General features: G+C 45.4%; 3 protein-coding genes across 4 annotated transcripts in view; 1 reads left to right on the top strand and 2 right to left on the bottom strand.

The window, feature by feature from the left end:
- The window catches only part of MBD2 (methyl-CpG binding domain protein 2), a 42,794-nt gene extending 36,420 nt beyond the window's left edge, over positions 1 to 6,374 (bottom strand). The window contains exon 1 of the mRNA XM_030468551.1: positions 5,818 to 6,374. Within this exon, the coding sequence (XP_030324411.1) occupies positions 5,818 to 6,299 (482 nt within the window). The 5' untranslated portion in view covers positions 6,300 to 6,374. The remainder of the gene's footprint in view (positions 1 to 5,817) is intronic.
- Positions 6,375 to 6,694: 320 nt separating this feature from the next.
- Positions 6,695 to 19,647, top strand: POLI (DNA polymerase iota). Of its 2 annotated transcripts, none has more exons than XM_030468549.1 (10): positions 6,695 to 7,125; positions 7,783 to 7,878; positions 8,515 to 8,679; positions 9,193 to 9,345; positions 11,204 to 11,440; positions 13,781 to 13,959; positions 14,225 to 14,316; positions 15,376 to 15,509; positions 16,399 to 16,601; positions 18,627 to 19,647. In XM_030468549.1, the coding sequence occupies exons 1-10, from the start codon at positions 7,014 to 7,016 to the stop codon at positions 19,431 to 19,433; spliced, it is 2,178 nt and encodes a 725-aa protein (XP_030324409.1). In that variant the 5' UTR covers positions 6,695 to 7,013; the 3' UTR covers positions 19,434 to 19,647. The 2 variants fall into 2 exon arrangements, with proteins under 2 accessions (XP_030324409.1, XP_030324408.1); XM_030468548.1 differs by having other exon boundaries at positions 15,316 to 15,509.
- An 11-nt stretch (positions 19,648 to 19,658) lies between these two features.
- LOC103536737 (stAR-related lipid transfer protein 6) lies at positions 19,659 to 25,457 on the bottom strand (the record flags this gene model as incomplete). The annotated part of the gene is made up of 5 exons (XM_030468547.1): positions 19,659 to 20,433; positions 20,713 to 20,806; positions 24,160 to 24,277; positions 24,776 to 24,902; positions 25,271 to 25,457. Coding segments are annotated over 5 exons (686 nt in total), but the record flags the coding sequence as incomplete, so codon positions are not given.
- Between the last annotated feature and the right edge of the window lie 1,083 nt (positions 25,458 to 26,540).

Raw genomic sequence — 26,540 nt, 5'->3', positions numbered from 1 at the left:
GTTTTAATATTTGCTCTTGTCATTGAGCTTTGCAACCAAAAACCCAACAAGAGGAGAAGCAGAGCTGAGCATCACCCAAAAAGCCCTCACTTCCAAAGGCAAAGCTAAAGGTCCCTCCCCAACCCCACAAAAAAGAAAAATAAAAATAAAGAAACACAGAAAAAAGCACAGAATTAAACTAATCCTCTCACTGGAACTCTTTGGCATTTTTCTTACTGTCAAACCACAACACAAACTTCAAAGGGATCCCTGTAGTTAAGAGCCTACAAGAACCCAGGGAAAAAAATCCCCCTTTTTGGCTTTTTACACCTTGACTAGGATAAAAAAGTGGAGTAGCTCCTGCTTGCTTTTTTTTTTTTTTTTTCCCACAAGAACAAATGCACCAAAATAGAATATTAAAGTAATGAAGGAATTCCATGCCAGAGCTTAATGGTTTTTCAACAGGTGAAGTGCTCCAGGGGGGTCACAGACACTAAAAGGGATTTTACCTGGGAAAAGAAAGGGTAAAGAAAAGAGAAGGTGAGCTCCCTGTGTCCAAATTCCCACTGCACTCTGAGTTTTGCAGGATTTGGGAAGTCTGGCAGAGTTTTTTGGCAGGCCAGCAGCACCCCCTACCTCCCTCTTCACTGAATGAAGAATACTCCAACAATTGTGATGCCCATTTCCTACACCCTGAGTAGGGTATTACGGGGAGAGTCACCCCAAAATGCTCTTTTTTTTTACTCTGAGTACAATAACAGCAGTTTTGACACACTGGAAATGCAGTGTACATGAGCACAGCAGCTTGATTTAAAATATAAATTAGATATAGGGGCTCTGTCTGTAAAAAAAACCCTCTGAGGTTGTCACTCTGCTGGCAGCAGGGGACATTACAGAGGGGTTTGAAGCAAAGACCCTGCAGAAAGAGGGTTCCCAACAAAACCAACCTTCCTCTCACCTTTGCTGGAAGTGGAGAGATCACTTTTTAGCAGGGACTTAAAGAGAAGCCTGTCTTGAAACTAAAATATCCCCCATATTCCTGCAAGTTGCTACATATCTCAAATTAAAAAGCTTTTTTTTGCCTCAGTGACCTTCCCTGGGGAGGCAGAGCCCTGGAGCTTCAGCACCTTCTGGGAAGCTCCCTGACCTCTGGATTCAAGTTTAAAGCAAGCATTCAATCTGAGAATGCTGCCTTGGTTTTCCATTTGTCCTGCATCCAGTATCCCCATTTTTATTCCCTAGATCAAATGAGTTTATGTTCCTAAATACAGTCATTTTCTCCTCTCTCCAACTCAGCTCCAGAAGAAAGATTTTTCTCCATCACCATGAACAAAGATTTTGTTGATCAGGCCCCTGGTGTCACCTCTGCAGGTTCAAGAAGAGACACAGAAATCCAGTTTTTTCTGATTCCCTGTATGACAAGAAGCCACTGAACATCTCAGTGAATACTTCTGAAGCTGCTCTAAAAATGCAACATGCATTTCACTGCCAAAAAAAAAACCCCCAAAAATAAAAAAGCTGCTCTCCAAGTGGTCACACCAACCCTGGCCACTTCAGGGCTTCAGGGACACCAAGCAAACCCCACTTTGTACCCAGTTTAAGAACACACTTTGGCCACAACAACCCCATGCAGCGCTACAGGCTGGGGACAGAGTGGCTGGAGAGCAGCCAGGCAGAAAGGGACCTGGGAGTCTGCATTGACAAGAAACTGAACATGAGCCAGCAGTGTGCCCAGGTGGCCAAGAAGGCCAATGGCATCCTGGCCTGTATCAGAAACAGCGTCACCAGCAGGTCCAGGGAGGTGATTCTGCCCCTGTACTCAGCGCTGGTGAGGCCACACCTCGAGTCCTGTGTCCAGTTCTGGGCCCCTCAGTTTAAGAAGGATGTAGAGGTCCTGGAACAGGTCCAAAGGAGGGCAACCAGGCTGGTGAAGGGACTCGAGCACAGGCCCTATGAGGAGAGGCTGAGAGAGCTGGGGCTGTTCAGCCTGAAGAAGAGGAGGCTCAGGGGAGACCTCATTGCTGTCTACAACTCCCTGAAAGGAGGCTGTAGCGAGGTGGGAACTGGACTCTTTTCACAGACGACCTTCAACAAGACAAGAGGACACAGTCTTAAGTTGTGCCAGGGGAGGTTTAGGTTAGATATTAGAAAGAATTTCTTCACGGAGAGGGTGATCAGGCTATGGAATGGACTGCCCGGTGAGGTGGTAGATTCTCTGTCCCTGGAGACATTTAAAAAAAGACTGGATGTGGCACTCAGTGCCATGGTCTAGCAACTGCTCCGGTGGGTCAAGGGTTGGACTAGATGATCTCTGAGGTCCCTTCCAACCCAGCTAATTCTATGATTCTATTCAGATTCATGCTTTTTTTCCCCAAAAGAGCTGGAGTGCCATAACCCTTCTGAGTGTATTTGGCCTGCTCTACTTACTGGATCAAAACAGATTTTCATTTGTTTTAAATATAGCAGTGCTGAAATCTGCAGAATGAAAAGGGAGGGGGGGAAAGAAAGAAAAAAGAGGATAAATTCCCTATGCCAGCCCTGCCTGCAGCCATTAAAATATTTTTTATTTGTTTTATTTGGTTGTGCAGAAGCAGCCCTTTTACTGAAGAGGAGTTATTTCTCTAGACAGAAATGACTGCTTATTTTTCCAAACCTGTAATCTGCAGTGAAATCAACAAACTCAAAGCTCTGAGTTGCCTGGTAAGTTTTTTAGTTTCAATTTTGTGGTTGGTTGGCAGAAGATCTGCATCACTGCTAACCATGCTGGAAGGCAGCCTAAAATTTGAAAACATTTATTCCTACCACTTTCCCACATTAAAATAAAATTAAAAAAAGCAGAATCCTAGAGTCAGTGATGAGCAGATTGCAGCCTTGCATCTGGGTTGAGGAGATTTTTAGGAGGGTTTTCAGGCAGCAGCAGCAGAATCTGAAGGATGAAGGTTCAGATCTTTAAGCAGAAGGAGCCAACCTCAAAAGCTGGTTTGATCTCAGAGGTTTTTTGAAGTGTTTTCACCACACCCCTCTTTTAATAGCTTGGGTTTTTTTGTTTTACAATAATCCTGAAGGTCAGAAGACTCATGGGTACATGTGAAGAGGGGCAAAAATTCTCTACTAGCAGAGTTTGACTTCAGTTGAGCTCCTGAAGCATGACATGTGAAAGTACCACAAAGCAGTCCTGAAACAAGAAAGTCTTAAAATGCAAATAAAGCAGATTGCAACAGGGATTAATTTTGCAAGAGTTGTCCTTAATGACTATTATTATTATTATTCTTTAGACCATCAGGCTAAATGAAGCTTTGTCCAATCCCTTTTTGGGTTTTTGTATTCTTTTGGTTTTTCCTAGCCTGAAGAAACCATACAAACATAAACCTCAGGTTTTTGTTTCATCAGCTAAGGTGCTTTAAGGAACTTCATGAGGTTACCTCTTGCCAAGCAAAAGCTAAAACCTGGAAATACTCCTAAGAACTTCCTGCATTTTGACATCTTTTTAGTTTGATCTGTAAGAAATAAAACACTGACCACCCCTCCATTCTGACAGACTCCTTGTGGCTGAACTCAAGGGTTTTTAAACCAGGTCATTCCAAGGAAATAGCTGAATTTCTTTGGGCTTTCTACATTCAATCTGTTCCAACACAGTCAGCAGTGCCTGTCTGGCTTGAGCATTTAATTCTGGCAAGAAGAATCCTAGGCAGAAAGTTGAGTTTAGCAACCTGCAGGAAGCCAGGACCCATCCAGAAAGCAGGATTGGGATTGGAGGCTGGAATGCAATGGGTGAGCCAGGCTTGAGGAGGCAGCAGGGCAGAGAGGCCAGGCAGATGCAGAGGGAGAGGCAGCAAGGCCAGGTGCTGCCCAATCCTCTGCTGCAATACTAGCATGTGGCTGGGAGCACCAGTCAGACAAAGGCAGCAAGAAAAAACCAGAACTTGGCTTGTAAAAAAAAAAAATCAATCAAGTTTTCAACCACTTGGTTCACCTGAAATCATGCATTTGAGCTGAAAAGCTTGGGGGAAAAGAATAATAATAATAATAATAATAATAATAATAATAATAATAATGAAAACCAAACATTCTACATCTAGTCATTTTTATGTCAGGCACTTGGTTTTGTTTCTCAGAGACACAGGATGGGTCAAACGACACAGAATGGGTCAAACCATGCCAACCCAGACCAAATAATAATAATAATAATAATAATAGTAATAAAACCCCCAACATTCTACAGGTAGTGATCTTTTTGCCAGGCACTTGGTTTTGTTTCTCATAGCCACAGGATGGGTCAAACGATGCCAACCCAGACCCAATAATAATAATAATAATAATAATAATAATAATAATAATAATAAAACCAACATTCTACATCTACTGATCCTTTTGTCAGGCACTTGGTTTTGTTTCTCAGAGCCACAGGATGGGTCAAACGATGCCAACCCAGACCCAAACCAATTTTTCCATTTGCTGGTGTCTGAGGGGGTCCAGCAGGACTTCTCCCTCCTCCAGCAGCAATCAGCCTGAGTTCATTCATTGGAAAAAAAAAGAGACTGCAAAGCCTGCTCGGGAAGCAAGGTTGGGGAGAGGTTTCAGGTGTGGTTCATCCAGAGCTATAAATAGAGGTGGTGTGGGGAGGAGGTGAGCCCTTGCTCTGCAGCCAGCAAGGTTTAAGAGCAAAAAAACTTGAGAATTTCTTGCATTTCTGCCTTGAGATCAGAACTCTGGAAGCAAGCAGGAGGGTGAACCAAAAACCAGGTTGCTGTTGCTTCTCTGGGTTGTGCTGGAACACGTGCAGCAAGAAGCAGAGTGGCAAAAGCTTCTCTAATTTTCACCTGCTTTTTAACTTTGCAAAAATCTCAGCTGCCAAGCTTCCCAATGGATCCAGCCTGCTGTCCCTCTCCCCTGCCAGCTCCTCGGCTCTTTCGGCAGCTTTTGGGCGACTTTAATTCAGCAGGACTGATTTCTGGCGACTTTAAGGGCAGGAGAGGGGGCCTCTTGGGGTGGGGGAAAGGGGGTGTCCCGGGGCCGGGCTGTCGAGGCACCAGCGCTCCATTCCCGCAGGAAAAGCGGGATGAAGGGGGAATCCCGGCCATCCCTGCCAGCTCCCCGCCGTCCCGGCAGCTGGCACGGCGGAGCATGGCTGCAGACAGCCGCCAGCAGCCGCGGCAGAAGGAGCTCCGGGGGCGGCGGGACCGGGGAGAGAAGGGGGGGACAGGGACAGGGGACTGGCTTCCAGCCTCGCCCCGGCGCTCCCCGGTGCCATCATCCCCCGGACACCGAGAGGAGGCGGCGGGGAGGGAGGGAGGGAGGGCAGCGGGCTCAGCCCTGCCCTGCCCGGGCAGCCATGGCGGCAGGGAACCGGCTCGGTGCCAGCCGGGCCGCCGGCAAGGGGCGGACGGAGCCGCGCAGCCACCGCGGAGCCTCCGGGACAGGCGGGAGACAGGAGGGGAACGGAACGGACCCTCTGACAGCGGGCGGCAAGGCACCGGAACCGGTACCGACCCTCTCCTCACCACCCCTGACAAGCGGGACGGCGGGAGGGGACCGGAACCGGTACTGACCCACTCCCCACCACCCCTGACAAGCGGGACGGCGGGAGGGGACCAGAACCGACCCTGCCACCCCTGACAATCGGGACGGAGGGAGGGGACCGGACCGGAACCGGCACTGACCCTCTCCCCGCCGCCTGACAGGGGGGAGCCCCGGGAGCAGGTGGCGGCGCCGGGGTGCGGGGCCGGGGCAGGGCAGGGGGTGCAGGGGGAGGTGAGGAGCGGTGGCCCCGGTCCCTGCTGGGGCCGGCCCCGTCCCACCGGGACAGCGGAGTGTCAGGGCGGCTCGGGCGGCACGTACCTGAAGTAATAGACATCGCTCTTGCCGGCGCTGAGGCCCGACTTGCGGATCACCTCTTCCTTCTTCCATCCCGGGGGCAGCGCCGGGCAATCCATCCTGCCTTGCTTCTCCATGCACCGAGCGCGGGGCCCCCGGCAGCGGCGGCGGCGGCTGCAGCGGCGGCGAGACAAGCAAGGAAGGGGTTCTCCCGCCGCCCGGTCCCCGGTGCTGGCAACGAGCGTTGTATTGTTCCCGGACAGGGCCGGGGCCGGGACCCCCTGGCGATGGCGGCCTCGGCGGGCTCCTCGGCGCCAGGAGCGGGGGCTGCGCGCGCAGCCGGCGGAGCTCTCGGCCCGGCGCCCGCTTCCGCGGCCGAGCCCCGGAATCGGTGTCAGCGGCCTAGAAGGGCCGGAGCGGCCAGCCCCGCCGACCATAGAGAGCTCCGTAGGCGGGACAGAGCGGCGGGCGGGGCGGGAAGGGGTACGGGGTGTTGCCGCCGGCATCTCCCCGGCGCCTGACTGACTGACTGACTGACGATGGTCCGGAGGGAGGGCGGCTGAGCCGGGAGGGTTCGGGCTCGCCGGCGGAGGGCGGAGGGACGCGGAGCCGAACGGTGCCGGCAGGTGCTGGGGCGAGGAGGAAACCGTCCGTCACGTCCCGCTTGTCCCAGCGTGTCAGGGAGAGCGAGGGCTTGGCGGCTGCCGGGGACGGTTTGGGGACACGCTGAGGCGTTAGCGCCTGACAGCAGCACCAGCGGGACGGCACCCAACCTGCGCCGCCAGCCACCCCACTGCACCCATTTTCTCCTCCAAACGCCTCATCTCCTTCCCGGGATCCGCCAATTTATTCGCCCTCTCTATACACCCCGACCCTCCTGACAGCGCTCGGGAGGCGGCTGCTTCCCGAGCCCACGGGGTCCTCGCACCCGCCAGCAACGGAGCCTCCGCTCCAGCGCACACCGGACCCATGTTCCCCCTCTCTCTCCTTCTCAGCGCCGTCGGGGCTCTGGGTCGGGCTCGGCGACCTCTCCCGCAGGCACCCAAGGGAGGCCCCGGCCCCTGCCCGTCCCGGCGCTAGGACCTGCGCAGCGCGGCCGCCGCCTCCTCCTCCTCCTCCTTCAGCGGGGCGGGCCCGGGGCAGCGCGTCCGTCCCCGCCGCCGGCGGCTGTGGCGAAGGGAGCGGCTGTGAGTCGGCGGTTGAGTCAGCCCTGAGGCGGCATGGAGCCCTTCCCGCCGCCCACGGAGGAGCAGGAGGAGAAAGACGAGGAGGAGGAGGAGGGCGGCTGCTTTTACCCGCAGCCGGGCGGCGGGGACGCTCCGCCCGCCTCCTGTGAGCGCGGGTCCCGGGCGGGGCGGGAGCAATGGCGGCGGAGGCTGAGGGGAGCGGAGGCTGAGGCGAGCGCAGCGGAGCCCGCCAGAAGCCCGGCGGCTGCTCTGAGGGTGAAGCGGTGCCCTCAGGGTGGAGGCTCCGCGTCCCGGGCACGGTTGTGAGGCGGAAGGGCAAGGCTGGGGCTGGCGCGGGTTGTCGGAGCGCCAAGCTTGTCCTTGCCTCCTGGGGAAAAGGAATTGGAGGTCTGTGAGGAGGAGGAGGAGAAGCCTCTCCTCGGCAGCCATCATCACCCCGCCGCTTCTTTTTGTGTCGTTGTTGTGATGCTGCCGGCACTGGTTCTGTCAGTCAGCACAAGGATGAAAGGAAAGGCCGGAGCTGTTTTCCGGGGGGATAAAAGGCGTTATTTTTACAGAAATAAACGCGAAGATGTCGGTGTTGCGGGGTGAAAGGGTAGGGTGTGGGGAAAGGGGTTGGGTGGGTGTTTGGCAGTCAGCTGGGCTGCTGGGGAGAGCTCTGAGCTCAGATGTAAGCCTGGGATGGTATATAAGACCTCTAAAACGTATATTCCTCTTGCAGTGGTTATTTAGGAGGATGAATTCATTGGGAAGGAATTGTTGCATCCCAGGGGAGGGTGACTGTTCCACTGTGCTTTTGCAGGGACAAGGAGCAGAGTGATCCTGCACCTCGACCTGGACTGCTTTTATGCCCAAGTAGAGATGATCCGTAATCCTGCCCTTAGGAACAAACCTTTAGGTAGGAGTTCTTCTGCTGTTAATTTGGGGATTATGCTTATTATTCAGTCAGGAGAAACTAAAACCCTGAATAAAGCAGGGCCATGCCTGCCTGGTGAGATCCAGAGGGTCACAGAGGAGCTGTAACCACATCCAGAGTGAGTCAAGTTCAGGCTATGCTCTCAGTAGCTGTTACTAAAAGGTAATAAATCCTCCTGAGCACTTGATAACATGTCTGAGCTTCACTGATGAGCTTTTTGACTCACTCTTGCTCAAAACATGTTTCATTCCATCCAGGAGTTAAGAATGAAGGTGAGGCAGGCAGTAGAGTCTGCCATCAGTAGGAGAAAGTGCAACATAAAATTACTGTTACATCAAGAGCATTTTCATGGGTGAGATTGCCTGAAAAGGACCCAAGTTAAGAGTGGTATTACAATTGGGGAAAAAAAAACCAAAAAAATTGGTAAGGTTTTAAAATGGTTTTACTCTCCAGTCTTCTAAATCAAGAGATTTGTCTTGAGAAATGAGCCTGTTGGGTTGGTTTGTTTGCTGCTCTTTTGATGTTCTGTCCTGACCACAGTGGCAGGAAAATCCTGTGGTTTTCTGCAAAGGACCACAAGTGCCTGAACTTTGAAAAATAGTTGATCTTTATCTTTAGGTGTTCAACAGAAATCCATCGTGGTTACCTGCAACTATGAAGCCAGAAAACTTGGAGTTAAGAAACTGATGTCTGTCAAGGATGCTAAAGAGAAGTGTCCTCAGCTGGTCCTGGTTAATGGAGAAGATCTGACTCCTTACAGGGAAATGTCCTACAAGGTTACAGGTACAAAATTAACAGTTTTTCAGTAAAGAACAAACACTTTTTGTGTGCACATGTGTCTAATAGTACGTGACGTTTTCCTTCTCTAGAAGTTGTTGCTTGAAGAGCCTCATCCCATGGCAATGGTATTTAAAGTCAACATGTGATAAAATAAGTGATCAGGCTTGGTTGCAACAGAATGCTGAAACCTTTGAGTGGGTCAGCTTCTCTCTGATCCCTTAATTAAACAATGCTGATGATTAATAACTGCTTTTATCATCAGCAGGTGAGATGGTAAGAACTAAAAAGTGAAAGCAAGGAAACAGCTTTCCTTAGGAGAAAGCACTGCAGGGGTTAAGAACTGTAATTTCAAAAAGAAATAAGGAAAACTTTGGGGAGAAGAAAAGCAGATGACAGAGGTAGTTGTGGGATGAAAAAATACTCCTTTTTGCTAAAAATATGTGCTGTATTATTTTATCAAATCAGCTGTGGATTGCTGCAGACATGAACACCTCCCATGTGCATATTTCCTCCTAGAGCTGTTGGGGGAGTTTTGCCCACTGGTGGAAAGGCTTGGGTTTGATGAAAATTTTGTGGATATCACAGAGATTGCAGAGAAAAGACTAAACCAGCTACAGCAGAGGGGGTGTTCCCAAATCTGTGTGTCTGGCCATGTCTACAACAACCAAGGTGAGCCAAACTTTTTGTCTAAACAAAGAAGTTGCCAGGCAACCCTCTCAAAATGTACAGTTATCTCTACTTTGGTTATATAGGCACAAGAAGCTTTGATATTTAACACTTTCCTCTCATAATATATTGTACTTTATATTTAAAATACTCCCTCAACATTATTGTCTTTTATATTTAAATATATTCTTTTGCATTTGATATTTTAAATACTTCCTGAGCATTATGCTTCCTGAACAGTACATGCCTGGCTTTGGGCAGCAGGATTTTAATCAGGATTTTGGGGAGAGAGGAGTGAGGTTCAACTTGGCTACAGAATCCACAACAATCTCACTCCACCCTGCAAATCAACACAACAAAAAACATTCCCTAAATCAGGCAAACTTTTAGCTAACCAGGTGATGATTGGAAGTTGGGGAATGTCACACCAATCCACAAAAAGGGCTGGAAAGAGGACCCAGGAAACTCCAGGCCCGTCAGCCTGACCTCAGTGCCTGGCAGGGTCATGGAACAGCTCATCCTGGGGGCAATCCCACAGCACCTGCAGGATGGGCAAGGGATCAGACCCAGCCAGCACGGGGTTAGGAAGGGCAGGTCCTGTCTGAGCAACCTGAGCTCCTTTTATCATCGGGTGACTGCCTGGGGGATGAGGGGAAGGCTGTGGATGTGGTCTGCCTGGACTTCAGCAAGGCCTTTGACACCGTCTCCCCTAGGATTCTCCTGGAAAAGCTGTCAGGCCATGGCTCAGCCAGGAGCACTCTGTGCTGGGTTAGGAACTGGCTGGAGGGCCGGGCCCAGAGAGTGGTGCTGAACGGGGCTGCATCAAAATGGCGGCTGGTCACTAGTGGTGTCCCCCAGGGATCAGTGTTGGGCCCAGTGCTGTTTAATATCTTGAGGGAGGATTTAGAGGAGGGCATTGAGTCCATCCTCAGCAAATTCCCAGCTGACACTAAGCTGGGGGGAAGTGTGGATCAGCTGGAAGGCAGGAGGGCTCTGCAGAGGGACCTGGAGAGACTGGAGAGCTGGGCTGATCCCAAGGGGATGAGGTTGAAGATTCCAAGGGCCGGGTCCTGCACTTTGGCCACAAGAAGCCCCTGGGGAGCTGCAGGCTGGGCAGGGAGTGGTTGCAGCAAGGGAGCTGGGAGTCTGGCTTGCCAGGAAGCTGAAGAGGAGGCAGCAGTGTGGCCAGGTGGGCAAGAAGGCCAATGGCATCCTGGGCTGGCTGAGGAAGAGCGTGGCCAGCAGGTCCAGGGAAGGGATTCTGCCCCTGTGCTCAGCCCTGGGGAGGCCACAGCTTGAGTCCTGTGTCCAGTTCTGGGCCCCTCAGCTCAGGAAGTTGAGGAAGGAGCTTGAGGTGCTGGAGCAGGTGCAGAGAAGAGCAAGGAGGCTGGGAAGGGATCCAGCAGAATTGCTGGGAGGAAGAAAGGGCTGAGGGAGCTGGGGGTGTTGAGGCTGGAGAAGAGGAGGCTCAGGGGAGACCTCATCACTCTCTGCAACTCCCTGAAAGGAGGTTGGAGCCAGGGGGGTGTTGGGCTCTTTTGCCAAACGACTTTCAACAAGACAAGAGGGCACAAAGGGTCTCAAGTTGTGCCAGGGGAGGTTTAGGTTGGAGCTGAGAAAGAATTTCTTTCTGGAGAGGGTGATCAGCCCTTGGAATGGGCTGCCCAGGGAAGTAGTGGATTCTCCGTGTCTGGAGATCTTTCCAAAGAGCCTGGATGTGGCACTGAGTGCCATGGGCTGGGAACCACGGGGGGAGTGGATCAAGGGTTGGACTTGATGAGCTCTGAGCTCCCTTCCAACCCAGCCCATTCTATGATTCTATGACTCTACAACCTGAACACTGCTTTTTTTTTCTTTGCAGCCATCAATTTGCAGGATCCAAGGCATTTAAGGCTGGTTATGGGGTCTCAGGTTGCAGAGGAGTTCAGGGAAGCCATCTGTGCCAGGCTGGGCCTCACAGGCTGTGCTGGGGTGGCCTCTAACAAATTACTGGCTAAATTAGTGTCTGGGACCTTCAAACCAAACCAGCAAACCCTGCTGCTGCCTGAGAGCTGCCAGGAACTGATGCACAGCCTGGAGCACATCCAGAAAGTGCCTGGTAAGCATCCTGACAACTCCTCAGATGAGGGGAAAAAAAACCAGACAAAACAATGACTGAAAAAACATCAAAATCTGGGGCTCACAGGGAGGGTGAGCTCTGAGTTTTGGGTAGCAAGAAATAAAGGACTTGGGCTTTAAATGTGGCATAAATGTGGTGCATAAATCTGCTCACAAGATAGCTTCAAAATGACCAAACTCTCCTGTTTATTCCTCTTGAACTGGAGCAGAGAAACTTCTGTGAACTTGCTGGCTTGAGACTGTCAGGTATTAAAGCAGTTTATTGGGTGACACAGGCTGAGGAAGGAGTTTTCCTGGTTATTGCACACTGGTGTCAGGTGCACAGAGACCTTTCCTGGGTCCCAGTGTGGCAGCCTGGAAAACTTGGATGATAAAATATGGAAAAAGCCCCACTCAGGGGTAAAAACTGTCAGGGCTGTGTGGGTGGGCATTTTGTAAATAAATGTGTGTGTGTATAGAGAGAGAAAGGTGTATAATTATATATTTATATTATATATATATTTATAATTTTTATATATTTTTATATATATAATGTTTATATATTTATAATTTTTATATATTTATAGATATTTATAAATATTTATTTATAGATTTTTATAGATATATATACATGTATTTATAAGTATTTATATTTATATATTTATATATATTTTTATATATATTTATATGTACTTGTGTATATATACTTTTATATACTTTTATATACTTTTATATACTTTTATATACTTTTATATACTTTTATATACTTTTATATACTTTTATATTAAAGGGCCACATAAAAGTATATAAAAGCATGTAATTTTATATACTTTTATATATTTTATATTTATCTTATATTATTTTTTCTTTTTTTCTTTTTTATATTTTTCATATTTTTTGTTGTTATATTTTTATTTTTCATATATTTTTTATATGTTTATAATTTTAATATTTTTATATTTTATATTTATTTTATTATTATTCTAATTAATTTATATTTATTTTTATATGTTTGTATTTTATATTTTTATATTTATTATATTTTTATATTTATTATATTTTTATAATTATTATATTTTTATATTTATTATATTTTTATATTTATTATATTTTTATATTATATATTTTATATTTTTACATTTTGGTTTTTATATTTTTATATTTTTCATATTTTATATATTTTTATATTTTTGTATTTTATTTTTATATATCTTTATATTTATATTTTATATATTTTTTATATTTTTAATATTTTATTTATGTATGTTTTATATATATCTATATATATATTTTACATACTTATTTATATATATTTTGATATTGATATATTTATATATATTTTATATTTATATTTTATATATTTTTTATATTTTATTTTATATATATTTATGTGTGTTTTATGTATATTTATATATATTTTTACATACTTATTTATGTATTTTTATATTGATATATTTATATATATTTTATATTGATATTTTTATATATATTTTATATTTATATTTTTATATATATTTTATATTTATATTTTATATATTTTTATATTTTTAATTTTTTATATATTTATGTATGTTTTATATATATTTATATATATTTTTACATTCTTATTTATATATATTTTATATTGATATATTCATATATTCATATATATTTTATATTGATATATTTATATATATTTTTATATTGATATTTTATATATTTTTTATATTTTTAATATTTTAAATATATGTTTTATATATATCTATATATATATTTTTACATACTTATTTATATATATTTTTATATTGATATATTTATATATATTTTATATTGATATATTTATATATATTTTATATTGATATTTTTATATATATTTTATATTTATATTTTATATATTTTTATATTTTTAATTTTTTATATATATTTATGTATGTTTTATATATATTTATATATATTTTTACATACTTATTTATATATATTTTATATTGATATTTTATATATATTTTATATTGATATTTTATATATATTTTATATTGATATTTTATATATATTTTATATATATTTATGTATGTTTTATGTATATTTATATATATATATTTTACATACTTATATATTTTTTATATTGATATATTTATATGTATTTTATATTGATCTATTTATATATATATATTATATTGACATTTTTATATATATTTTATATACATATATATTTATATATTTTATATTTATTGAAATATATTTTATATATATATGTATTTATATATATTTATATATTTTTATATATCTTTTATATTTATATTTACATAACTATTATATACACACAGACAGACACTTTCCTGTGTGTTTTTAACATCCTGTGCAGGCATAGGCAGCAGGACTGCCCAGGGCCTGGCAGTGCTGGGTGTCAGGGGTGTGTGTGACCTCCAGGCCTTTCCCCCTGCTCTGCTGGAGAAGGAGTTTGGGGCTTCTGTTGCTCAGAGGATCCAGAAACTCAGCTATGGAGAAGATGATTCTCCTGTCACTCCATCAGGCCCTCCTCAGGTACAAGAATTGGTCTGAAAGACTTTATAAAGAGTAAAAAAAAAAAAAAGCTTTTATTTTTATACAGCTTTGCTAACCAAAATTAGATATTTTTGTATATATTTTCTAGCACAACTCAACTTCTAATTCTCCAGGAATTCAGTTGAGCTCTGAGTGTCAGTAAACTGTTGTTAATCCTACACACTTAATTGTGATATTGTTTTTCTTCTTCAGAATTTTGGAGTAAATATAAGATGGAAAGGACTAACTTGGGGTTTTTTTTCAGTCCTTTAGTGATGAAGATTCCTTTAAAAAATGCTCTTCAGAAGCAGAAGTTCAGGAGAAGATTGAAGAGCTGCTTCCTAAGCTCTTAGACAGGTGACTGTCCTCAGTAGCTCTTTTTTATGACTGAAATTATGACCTGAAGGGTCAGAACTTTCATAGAATCACAGAATGGGCTGGGTTGGAAGGGAGCTCAGAGCTCATCAAGTCCAACCCTTGATCCACTCCCCCCGTGGTTCCCAGCCCATGGCACTCAGTGCCACATCCAGGCTCTTTGGAAAGATCTCCAGACACGGAGAATCCACTACTTCCCTGGGCAGCCCATTCCAAGGTCTGATCACCCTCTCCAGAAAGAAATTCTTTCTCAGCTCCAACCTAAACCTCCCCTGGCACAACTTGAGACCCTTTGTGCCCTCTTGTCTTGCTGAGAGTTGCCTGGGAAAAGAGCCCAACCCCCCCCTGGCTCCAACCTCCTTTCAGGGAGTTGCAGAGAGTGATGAGGTCTCCCCTGAGCCTCCTCTTCTCCAGCCTCAACACCCCCAGCTCCCTCAGCCCTTCCTTCCTCCCAGGAATTCTGCTGGATCCCTTCCCAGCCTCCTTGCTCTTCTCTGCACCTGCTCCAGCACCTCAAGCTCCTTCCTGAGGGACTTGCTGAGGGGCCCAGAACTGGACACAGGACTCAAGCTGTGGCCTCCCCAGGGCTGAGCACAGGGGCAGAATCCCTTCCCTGGACCTGCTGCCCACGCTCTTCCTCAGCCAGCCCAGGATGCCATTGGCCTTCTTGGCCACCTGGCCACACTGCTGCCTCCTCTTCAGCTTCCTGGCAAGCCAGACTCCCAGCTCCCTTGCTGCAACCACTCCCTGCCCAGCCTGGAGCTCCCCATGGGCTTCTTGTGGCCAAAGTGCATTTTAGTTACATTAAATTTGGGGGCAAATCTTTTAGCAGCATCTCAGAGATGGTTTAATAATCAATAATAAAAATTGAGCCTATTTGTCCTACCTTGTTCACGACAGAGAGGATTGAGGAATATTTCCTTCTGTAGGGAAAAATCCTGGGAGAGACCTGTGTTTATTTAAAGGGAATATTTCACCTAGATGCTGTGGCAGTTTCCAGAGCCCCTCTCCAGACTCCTCATGGCTTTGTGTTCTCCCAAGGATCCAGAAGGATGGGAGGCAGCCCCAGACAGTCAGGCTCAGCATACGCCGCTTCTCCTCACCAGGGAAGAGACCCAACAGGGAGAGTCGTCAGTGTCCTGTTCCCCCTCACCTCATCCACAGGTTTGGAAAAGGTACATTTAGAGGTTTGGAAAGGATTGACTTGGTCCTGCTATCACCTTATTTGTCTGGGAAATTCTCCTGCTGAATTTCATGATAATATTCCCTGTGTTTGGAAAGGTTTCCGTGGAGTGGATGTGTCCTGAGGAGGTTTGCTAAAACTGTCTTGAATTTCACTGCAGGAATAATGATGATGTTACTGTCATGGTTTGATCCAATCTGGCTGGATTCCTTGATGGGGTGGGGTAGGTTGACAGGGAGCTGTTTCCTGGATTAATAATCTGCTTTTCTCCATTAGGGAATTAAATTATGTTCTCAATTTTATGATGTAATAAACCATCTTCTTGATGTGCCTCTCAAATTAATAACAGAAAGGCTCTCACCCTTCTCAGACTTCAAGCTTCCCAACCAACAATTCCAATTCTTTTGACACTTGATGCAGATTGGGGTGAGGAAGTAAATCTGAACCACTGTTCCCTGAATTACTTCCCAGAGGGAAGTCCTAGGGAAGCTGTTTAAAGGCTGTGGAGCTTCTGACTCCCAATTAGCACTTTCCACACAGGAGGTGACTGACAATTCCTGTCAGCTCATGCAGCCACACAAAATCCAGTGTTGTGGTGATGTTAAATACCTGTGTGGAAAGGCTCTTTTTGGTAAAATTGGATGATTTCTCACATCTGTTCAGCCTGCCTTGTGTTCTGTCATTTTTCTAGGCACATCCTATAAAGTTATCTTCACAGGTGTGAAATGAAACATTTTTACTGGAGGACTTCCCTGACAGGGCAGAGTGAACTGAGATATTATTTTGGAAGTGTCTGCCTTTGGGCACAGCCATTTCTCTCAGGCTTCCTCAGCCAGTGATTCTTGATCTCCCTTGCTTTTTTGCAACCTTTTTTCTTTCAGAAAGCAGCAAGGTGCTATCCCCATGGGTAGCTCTCCTCATGAAACTCTTCAGGAAGATGGTAGCTGTAGAGCTCCCATTTCACCTCACCCTTCTGAGCATCTGCTTCTCCAACCTCAGAGAGCTGCCCAGCAGCAAGGAAGGCTCAATTGCTTCCTATCTAAAGCAGATGGCACCAACATCAGGCTCTGCTAAACGTGGCTGGGTAAGTTGGGACATCATTTTCCCTGTCTGGAGATACAGCTTTGAGATAGTTCTGTCTTCATTCTGGAGATTTAAAGCTTAACTGCTTTGGTATTTATAGGATACAGCCCCTTAACTGAAGGGAAGAGAAATCACTAAGGGAGAAAATACAAACTTAGGTCTTCCAAATACTAATACCCAGGAAACTCCAGCCCCGTCAGCCTGACCTCAGTGCCTGGCAGGGTTATGGAGCAGATCATCCTCAGTGCAATCACACAGCACCTGCAGGATGGGCAAGGGATCAGACCCAGCCAGCACGGGGTTAGGAAGGGCAGGTCCTGTCTGAGCAACCTGAGCTCCTTTTATCATCGGGTGACTGCCTGGGGGATGAGGGGAAGGCTGTGGATGTGGTCTGCCTGGACTTCAGCAAGGCCTTTGACACCGTCTCCCCTAGGATTCTCCTGGAAAAGCTGTCAGGCCATGGCTCAGCCAGGAGCACTCTGTGCTGGGTTAGGAACTGGCTGGAGGGCCGGCCCAGAGAGTGGTGCTGAACGGGGCTGCATCAAAATGGCGGCCGGTCACTAGTGGTGTCCCCCAGGGATCAGTGTTGGGCCCAGTGCTGTTTAATATCTTGAGGGAGGATTTAGAGGAGGGCATTGAGTCCATCCTCAGGAAATTCCCAGCTGACACTAAGCTGGGGGGAAGTGTGGATCAGCTGGAAGGCAGGAGGGCTCTGCAGAGGGACCTGGACAGACTAGAGAGCTGGGCCGATTCCAACGGGATGAGGTTCAACAAGGCCAAGTGCCGGGTCCTGCACTTTGGCCACAACAACCCCATGCAGCGCTACAGGCTGGGGACAGAGTGGCTGAGAGCAGCCAGGCAGAAAGGAACCTGGGAGTCTGGCTTGCCAGGAAGCTGAAGAGGAGGCAGCAGTGTGGCCAGGTGGCCAAGAAGGCCAATGGCATCCTGGCCTGTATCAGAAACAGCATCACCAGCAGGTCCAGGGAGGTGATTCTGCCCCTGTACTCAGCGCTGGTGAGGCCACACCTCGAGTCCTGTGTCCAGTTCTGGGCCCCTCAGTTTAAGAAGGATGTAGAGGTCCTGGAGCAGGTCCAAAGGAGGGCAACCAGGCTGGTGAAGGGACTCGAGCACAGGCCCTATGAGGAGAGGCTGAGAGAGCTGGGGCTGTTCAGCCTGAAGAAGAGGAGGCTCAGGGGAGACCTCATTGCTGTCTACAACTACCTGAAAGGAGGCTGTAGCGAGGTGGGAACTGGACTCTTTTCACAGACGACCTTCAACAAGACAAGAGGACACAGTCTTAAGTTGTGCCAGGGGAGGTTTAGGTTAGATATTAGAAAGAATTTCTTCACGGAGAGGGTGATCAGGCTATGGAATGGACTGCCCGGTGAGGTGGTAGATTCTCCGTCCCTGGAGACATTTAAAAAAAGACTGGATGTGGCACTCAGTGCCATGGTCTAGCAACTGCTCCGGTGGGTCAAGGGTTGGACTAGATGATCTCTGAGGTCCCTTCCAACCCGGCTAATTCTATGATTCTATGCTGAATTTGGCTCTTGATTCCAGGAGGATCTTCCCTTCATTTAGCATGTGTGAACCAGGCCATTTCCTCAGCTCCTATTATACCTTTTACTAATCTTCTCTCAGTGTATCATACAGAAGCTGAGTAACTTCAAAGTGATGTTTGTGTAATAAATTTACTGTTTCTGGCTTGGCACAGCAGTTCTGCAAAAAACATTTCTCTGTTTCTCAACTGCTCAGGAATATGAGGCATAAACTCTTTTATTCTAAAGCTTTGCAGAGTTTTAAAGCAATAGAAAGTAACTCCAAGGGATTTGCTGCTTTACAAGAAGAACAGAATTCCTGTGTGTGTACTATTTAAGGTCTATGTTTGAAAATAAAATTAAAAAACACTGCTGATCATAAAGAAAACAAAAAGGAATAATTCCAAGAACTTGCTCTTAGCAAAATAGCTCTTGGTCACTGTTAGATTACACAGAACTTATGCTTCTCTCTCCATTTTTTGCCACAGGATGTGGAAGCAACCTCAGGAGTTGAGGGAAGTGCTTCTTGGACCCAGGATTGTGACAAAATTGGAACTACAAAAATGAGGAAGCTTTCAGAGGAAAAGCAAAGCAACAGGGAAAAAGCAGGAGTTCCTGACTTGCCATTTTATTTGCCTGCTGCTGCTATTGACCAGGAAGTCTTCAAGGAACTTCCAGAAGCTATTCAAAAAGAAATTATTTCTGAGAAAGCAGCAGTGATCCCTCCTGGGAATGTTTTGGGTGAGCCAGCAGTAGGTTTTGCAGAAGAGGGATCCAGGATTTTTGGGATGCCCCTGAATTCTGAGGGATTAAGCAGTGACTCTGCAGGGTGCAGCAAAGCTCTCCCATCAGCTCCTGAACCTGCAGCTCTTCTGGCACCCAGGGCCAGTTGTTCTTCTGCATGGCCCACACTGACAAGCAGCAGGGTGGAAAAACAACCCCTGAACTCCAGAGGGAAAGTCCTGTCAGCCCTGGAAGCCAGAGAGGGACAAAGGGTTGAGGGTGTCCCTGGCTTGGATAAAGAGGAGCAGATCTTTGGAACAACTTTTGAGGAGAAAACTTGTAGGAGACAAACTGGGATTGTTCTGCCTCCTGATGTTGACACAAAGACTTTTTATGAACTCCCTGCAGAACTGCAAGCAGAATTGTTAGCTGAATGGAAGAATCAGGACCCTTTGCCCCAAAATTCTAAGGCTAAATCCCCTGAAAAGCCTAAAAATAATAAAGGAAGGAGGAAGGCAGCATCGTGTTTATCCCAGTCCAACAGTTTGCTCAGGTATTTCAAACCCCAGTGAAACAGTTGTCTTAAAATGGTAAGAAGCAGCACTGGAAGGCACTTTAGTTCTGAGGAGTTTCATGTAAACTGGAAAGGTGTGATTATTAAAAGTTATTTTGAGAGTTTTGCACATCAGTTTCAGTGCTTTGCCATGGGAATGGCAATCCCTGCTTCCTGCAGTGAAGTGGGAACTAGAGGGATTAAAATCCTGAGGGATGAAGGAAATATTACTTCTAAATTAACTGGTAACTAGAGGGATTAAAATCCTGAGGGAGAAAGGAAATATTACTTCTAAATTGATCCTATCAGCAGAAAAATGGTTTAACTTTGGCACTCAAGAGTCAAAAAATGACAACTCTCTACAAAGAGCAGCTTTTAATGAGATGCTAGATCCAAATTCATGAGGCTTTCCTTCAGCTGCACTGAAATAGTTGCTAATTACAGCTAATAAACCTGCTTCAAGCCTCTAGTGCACAAGATTGTTTCAGTCAGTAGATAATTGAGGTAAAAATGTAGCAAAGTGGGTTTAAAACCAGGGCAAAATATTTACTACTTAACATTGCTCTTACATCACCAGATTCTAGGTGTATATATATTATTTTTTTCTTTTCCTCTACATATAAAGTGCAAAAATAGCACAAAACATCCCCTGATAGCACTGCAAGTGACATCCTGCACTTTGATGGCACTTCAGGATATAAATCAACCCCCAAACCAGAGAAAAGCAGCATTCACCTCTCTCAACAGTAAACTTCAGCCACTTCCACATAAACCCCAGCTAAAATAAACATCAGCATCTGCTTTAAAAACAAATCCAGGTCCAAGATGTGTGGGAGGGAAGTGCTGATTATTTTCCACTTCATGTTTCATTCTGGTCTTTCAAGCTTTGCAGTCCAGCTCTTGTTTCAGTGATTAAGTTTATAAGGGTTGTAGGTAATGCTGTCTCCACCACAGAGCAGGGGAGCCTTCCTCCCAGTTCTGGCTGAATAAATACCACTAGTTTAGAATGTTGTGGGTTCCTGCAATGAAAGGAACAAAATCTTTCACTTAGAACTTGTTATTCTTCCTGTGAAACTTAACAAGATGTATAAATGTTTAGATTTTCCAGCCCAGCTCTGCTGAGAAGTAGAGGTTGGGTTAAAGTTTCAGTAGATTCAAAGTCACAGAACTCTAAAGATTAAAATTAAGGAATATAAATTAAAGAGAAAAACTGTGTGCTTCAGGAAATATGAAGCTTTTTAAGGAGAAAACAACTTAATAACCAAAGGTACCAATGTAAGGGGCCTTGAAGTACTTACTCAGGCAGAGGTGAGCACACATATCCACAGGGATTGTTAAAACCTCGGACACAAGAGGGAGTAGGAGGGCAGCTGGAATATTCCACACTGACAGCTACTCCCACAATAAAAAAAAATAAAAAAAAAAACCCAGTTAATTAGAGCTGGCACTTCAAAACACCTTTAAAAAAAAAAAAATCAACAAAAAGAGGCTCTCAGATCCTCTCAATCCCCTCCCTGCTGTGTTCAGCCATTCCACCCTGCCCACAGAAAAAAGGACATTAAATATTTGTGCAAGTAACTCAACACTTGTCAGAATTTCCACTGCTGTTGGGGCAGCCCTGTCCTCCAGAGGTGACTGCAAATACCTGAGGTGTCAAGGTGTGGCTTGGGGCAGGACAAAGCAGTCAGTTTGTCAGCAAGATGCTGTTAAGTAGTAAAAGGAGTTGCAGAGGAGATGAGGAAACTGCTGCACACATGCAGGGCAGTTGTTAGGAGGGGTTTGTTTGGTTAGTTGTCTGTTAATTTTATGTAATGCAAGGGGAGAAAACTCAGGAAAGCTCCTTCCCTGTACTGAGATTCACACAGAGGAACAAGGTTAGCCCAGAAATGAAGCAGCAGGGAGGTGTTTCCCTGATTAATCCTTGTAATATGGATAATTTTACAGAGCCAGGCTCAAGGAGGATCAAATAGGGAGCAAGCTCAGTCTCAGACTCTTGTTAAACAAGAAGCTTTTGGTCAGGAAGTCATCCAGGTACAGGAAAATGTTATTAAATAAGCACTGGAGTTATCTAGGGAAATAAATTCTACCTGACTCCTCGTGCTACTCCATCTGTAGTTGTTAGGAGGGGTTTATTTGTTTGGTTGTCTGTTAATTTTATGTAATGCAATTATTGCAAGGGGAAAAAACTGCCAGGTCAGGAAAGCTCCTTCCCTGGACTGAGATTCACACAGGGGAACAAGGTTAGCCCAGAAATGAAGCAGCAGGGAGGTATTTCCCTGATTATTCCTTGTAATATGAATAATATTACAGAGCCAGGCTCAAGGAGGATCAAACAGGGAGCAAGCTCAGTCTCAGACTCTCATGTTAAACAAGAAGCTTTTGGTCAGAAGTCATCCAGGTACAGGAAAATGTTATTAAATAAGCACTGGAGTTAGCTAGGGAAATAAATTCTACCTGACTCCTCCTGCTACTCCATTTGTAGTTGTTAGGAGGGGTTTGTTTGGTTGGTTGTCTGTTAATTTTATGTAATGCAATTATTGCAAGGGGAAAAAACTCAGGAAAGCTCCTTCCCTGTACTGAGATTCACACAGAGGAACAAGGTTAGCCCAGAAATGAAGCAGCAGGGAGGTATTTCCCTGATTATTCCTTGTAATATAAATAATTTTATATTTTCTACAGAGCCAGACTCAAGGAGGATCAAACAGGGAGCAAGCTCAGTCTCAGACTCTTGTTAAACAAGAAGCTTTTGGTCAGGAAGTCATCCAGGTACAGGAAAATGTTATTAAATAAGCACTGGAGTTATCTAGGGAAATGAATTCTACCTGACTCCTCCTGCTACTGCATCTGTAGTTGTTAGGAGGGGTTTGTTTGGTTGGTTCTTATTGTAAGGGGAGGGCTGGGGAAAAAACTGCCAGGTCAGGAAAGCTCCTTCCCTGTACTGAGATTCACACAGAGGAACAAGGTTAGCCCAGAAATGAGGCAGCAGGGAGGTATTTCCCTGATTATTCCTTGTAATATGGATAATTTTGCAGTTTTTACAGAGCCAGACTCAAGGAGGATCAAACAGGGAGCAAGCTCAGTCTCAGACTCTTGTTAAACAAGAAGCTTTTGGTCAGGAAGTCATCCAGGTACAGGAAAATGTTATTAAATAAGCACTGGAGTTATCTAGGGAAATAAATTCTACCTGACTCCTCCTGCTACTCCATCTGTAGTTGTTAGGAGGGGTTTGTTTGGTTGGTTCTCTGTTAATTTTATGTAATCCAATTATTGTAAAGGCTAAAAACTCAGGAAAGCTCCTTCCTGTACTGAGATTCACACAGAGGAACAAGGTTAGCCCAGAAATGAAGCAGCAGGGAGGTATTTCCCTGATTATTCCTTGTAATATGGATAATTTTACAGTTTTTACAGAGCCAGACTCAAAGAGGATCAAACAGGGAGCAAGCTCAGTCTCAGAGTCTTGTTAAACAAGAAGCTTTTGGTCAGGAAGTCATCCAGGTACAGGAAAATGTTATTAAATAAGCACTGGAGTTATCTAGGGAAATAAATTCTACCTGACTCCTCCTGCTACTGCATCTGTAGTTGTTAGGAGGGGTTTGTTTGTTTGGTTGTCTGTTACTTTTATGTAATGCAATTATTGCAAGGGGAAAAAACTCAGGAAAGCTCCTTCCCTGTACTGAGATTCACACAGAGGAACAAGGTTAGCCCAGAAATGAAGCAGCAGGGAGGTATTTCCCTGATTATTCCTTGTAATATGGATAATTTTGCAGTTTTTACAGAGCCAGACTCAAGGAGGATCAAACAGGGAGCAAGCTCAGTCTCAGATTCTCTTGTTAAACAACAAGTTTTTGGTCAGGAAGTCATCCAGGTACAGGAAAATGTTATTAAATAAGCACTGGAGTTAGCTAGGGAAATAAATTCTACCTGACTCCTCCTGCTACTCCATTTGTAGTTGTTAGGAGGGGTTTGTTTGTTTGGTTCTTATTGTAAGGGGAGGGCTGGGGAAAAAACTGCCAGGTCAGGAAAGCTCCTTCCCTGGACTGAGATTCACACAGAGGAACAAGGTTAGCCCAGAAATGAAGCAGCAGGGAGGTATTTCCCTGATTATTCCTTGTAATATGAATAATTTTACAGGTTTTACAGAGCCAGACTCAAAGAGGATCAAACAGGGAGCAGATGAGCAAGCTCAGTCTCAGACTCTATTGAACAAGAAGTTTTTGGTCAGGAAGTCATCCAGGTACAGGAAAATGTTATTAAATAAGCACTGGAGTTATCTAGGGAAATAAATTCTACCTGACTCCTCCTGCTACTGCATCTGTAGTTGTTAGGAGGGGTTTGTTTGGTTGGTTCTTATTGTAAGGGGAGGGCTGGGGAAAAAACTGCCAGGTCAGGAAAGCTCCTTCCCTGGACTGAGATTCACACAGAGGAACAAGGTTAGCCCAGAAATGAGGCAGCAGGGAGGTATTTCCCTGATTATTCCTTGTAATATGAATAATTTTATATTTTCTACAGAGCCAGACTCAAGGAGGATCAAACAGGGAGCAAGCTCAGTCTCAGACTCTTGTTAAACAAGAAGCTTTTGGTCAGAAGTCATCCAGGTACAGGAAAATGTTATTAAATAAGCACTAGATTTCTCTAAGGAAATAAATTCTTCCTGACTCCTCCTGCTACTCCATTTTTGGGATTTTCCCAAAGAGAGGTGTGCTAGGAGAGTAAAGAAAGAGCAAATCTGGAATCACATAACTTACAATTAGTTGTAAGGATCCCACCAGGGTATGGTTTCACATGCAGCAGGTCAACAAAATCTCTGGAGGAAATCAGCCCCATGCCATAACTCTGTGTTACACTGTGGTATATACCAGTGTCCTACAAGTAAGTAAAAGCAATTAATGGCTTTTTTTTTTTTTAATTAGTATGTCAGAAGCCAAGTTGGATTGATCTGGAGAAGCAGTGTTACATGGGGAGTAATTAAGAGTGTGACAAAAATGGATTCCTGCTTGGTAGCAGAAGGGGACAGTGCTGAACCAAGAGGAGATCCATGAAAAGGATCCTCCAGAAACACAGCTTAGGGATTCACTGCCATTCCCCAGGGCCTAGATTTGAGGAGGGGATGTGGTTTTTGGGTGGAAAAGCTCAAAATATGCAGATTTAAGGTCCATGGCTAATAATAGAATAATCAAATGCCTCTCTGCTTATACACTGCACAGTGCCTTTTAGGATGGAGATAAGAGCTCTGCTAAATTAAGTTCCCAAAAACCAGTTCTTACCAACCCAGGATGTGTTTTGTATCAATTTTGGTAGTTTCAGCCACTGTAATTCATGCAGAAAGAGTTAAAAAAAAAAATCTTTGTATTAAATTATCACCTGGTCAATCCTTTCTAACAGCTTGTAAGACTGTAATGCCTTGTCCCATTTGCTTCTATACTCAGGAAGATACATAAAAGGAATAATTTTACTGGGGACTTCCTTAATTATCCCTTCTCCACGGTATCTAGATGGTGTAAAAACAAAAAACAAACAGGTATTGAGTTCACATTTAGGAACTGGAAACATCAGTTAAACAAGAATTAGCATCTAGCAGCTGGGGGTGCTGAGTTACCAGGAGAAAACTCCCAAATGTGATGGCACTTGATGGATGAATTCAAATTCAAGAGGTAAAATTAGTTTTCATCCTAGAACTGATTTTTGAGGCTGTTTGATTATTGACACCACACGTTTTAAATTCATTATATGCAAGCTATGGGATAGGAACCTGTTAATTTAAATTAATTTAATTTAAATACATGCAATTCATCTATTAATTAATTATTTTTTTTCCCCTGTAGATGCTTTCAATCCCTTTTGACCCCAACTGCAAACCTTCTCCCTGCTCTATGAACCAGCACGTCCTGGCATTTCTCCAGCTTTGGTTCATCATCTTCTGAGGAGCTCAAAGGAAAGTTCACAGAGGGGAAGAGAGGGACAAGGAAATAAGAAACTCCTGTGATGCTGGGAACTGCTGGCTCACACCTAGTTCCTGGAGAAAACTCTGAATCACTCTGAATCACTGGCAGACAGAGCAATTTGCAAAATTCCCAGCTGACACTAAGCTGGGGGAAGTGTGGATCAGCTGGAAGGCAGGGAGGGCTCTGCAAGGGACCTGGAGAGACTGGAGAGTTGGGCTGATCCCAAGGGGATGAGGTTGAAGATTCCAAGGCCGGGTTCCTGCACTTGGCCACAAGAAGCCCCTGGGGAGCTCCAGGCTGGGGCAGGGAGTGTTGCAGCAAGGGAGCTGGGAGTCTGGCTTGGCAGGAAGCTGAAGGGAGGCAGCAGTGTGCCCAGGTGGCCAAGAAGGCCAATGGCATCCTGGGCTGGCTGAGGAAGAGCGTGGCCAGCAGGTCCAGGGAGGGATTCTGCCCCTTGTGCTCAGCCCTGGGGAGGCCACAGCTTGAGTCCCTCTGTGTCCAGTTCTGGGCCCCTCAGCTCAGGAAGTCCTCAGGAAGGAGCTTGAGGTGCTGGAGCAGGTGGCAGAGAAGAGCAAGGAGGGCTGGGAAGGGATCCAGCAGAATTCCTGGGAGGAAGGAAGGGCTGAGGGAGCTGGGGGTGTTGAGGCTGGAGAAGAGGAGGCTCAGGGAGACCTCATCACTCTCTGCAACTCCCTGAAAGGAGGTTGAGCCCAGGGGGGGATTGGGCTCTTTTCCCAGGCAACTCTCAGCAAGACAAGAGGGCACAAAGGGTCTCAAGTTGTGCCAGGGGAGGTTTAGGTTGGAGCTGAGAAAGAATTTCTTTCTGGAGAGGGTGATCAGCCCTTGGAATGGGCTGCCCAGGGAAGTAGTGGATTCTCCGTGTCTGGAGATCTTTCCAAAGAGCCTGGATGTGGCACTGAGTGCCATGGGCTGGGAACCACGGGGGGAGTGGATCAAGGGTTGGACTTGATGAGCTCTGAGCTCCCTTCCAACCCAGCCAATTCTGTGATTCTGTGATTACAGGCATGGTGAGGGGCTCTGTGTGATGACAGTGCTTGCAGACAGGCTGAGAAACCTGCAGCAGAGTTACAGGCCCTGAAGGAGTGAAGATATCCAAGGAAATAAAGTCAGATCATGGATCTGTTCCTTCACTGCCACAGAGCACACTCCAGAACCTCTTTTCT

This window comes from Calypte anna, unplaced genomic scaffold (genome assembly GCF_003957555.1).
Source record: "Calypte anna isolate BGI_N300 unplaced genomic scaffold, bCalAnn1_v1.p scaffold_153_arrow_ctg1, whole genome shotgun sequence".
NCBI lineage: Eukaryota > Metazoa > Chordata > Aves > Apodiformes > Trochilidae > Calypte > Calypte anna.
Note: the sequence above shows the minus strand (reverse complement) of the source record. Positions and strands in the feature narration are given on the sequence as shown.

What these genes read in the sequence shown, in the direction of transcription:
- POLI (XM_030468548.1), top strand. Translation starts at nt 7,014, where the DNA reads ATGGAGCCCTTCCCGCCGCCCACGGAGGAGCAGGAGGAGAAAGACGAG. An exon ending in GGACGCTCCGCCCGCCTCCT is followed by an intron (nt 7,126 to 7,782) that starts GTGAGCGCGGGT and finishes GTGCTTTTGCAG; the next exon opens with GGACAAGGAGCAGAGTGATC. An exon ending in GCACATCCAGAAAGTGCCTG is followed by an intron (nt 11,441 to 13,780) that starts GTAAGCATCCTG and finishes CATCCTGTGCAG; the next exon opens with GCATAGGCAGCAGGACTGCC.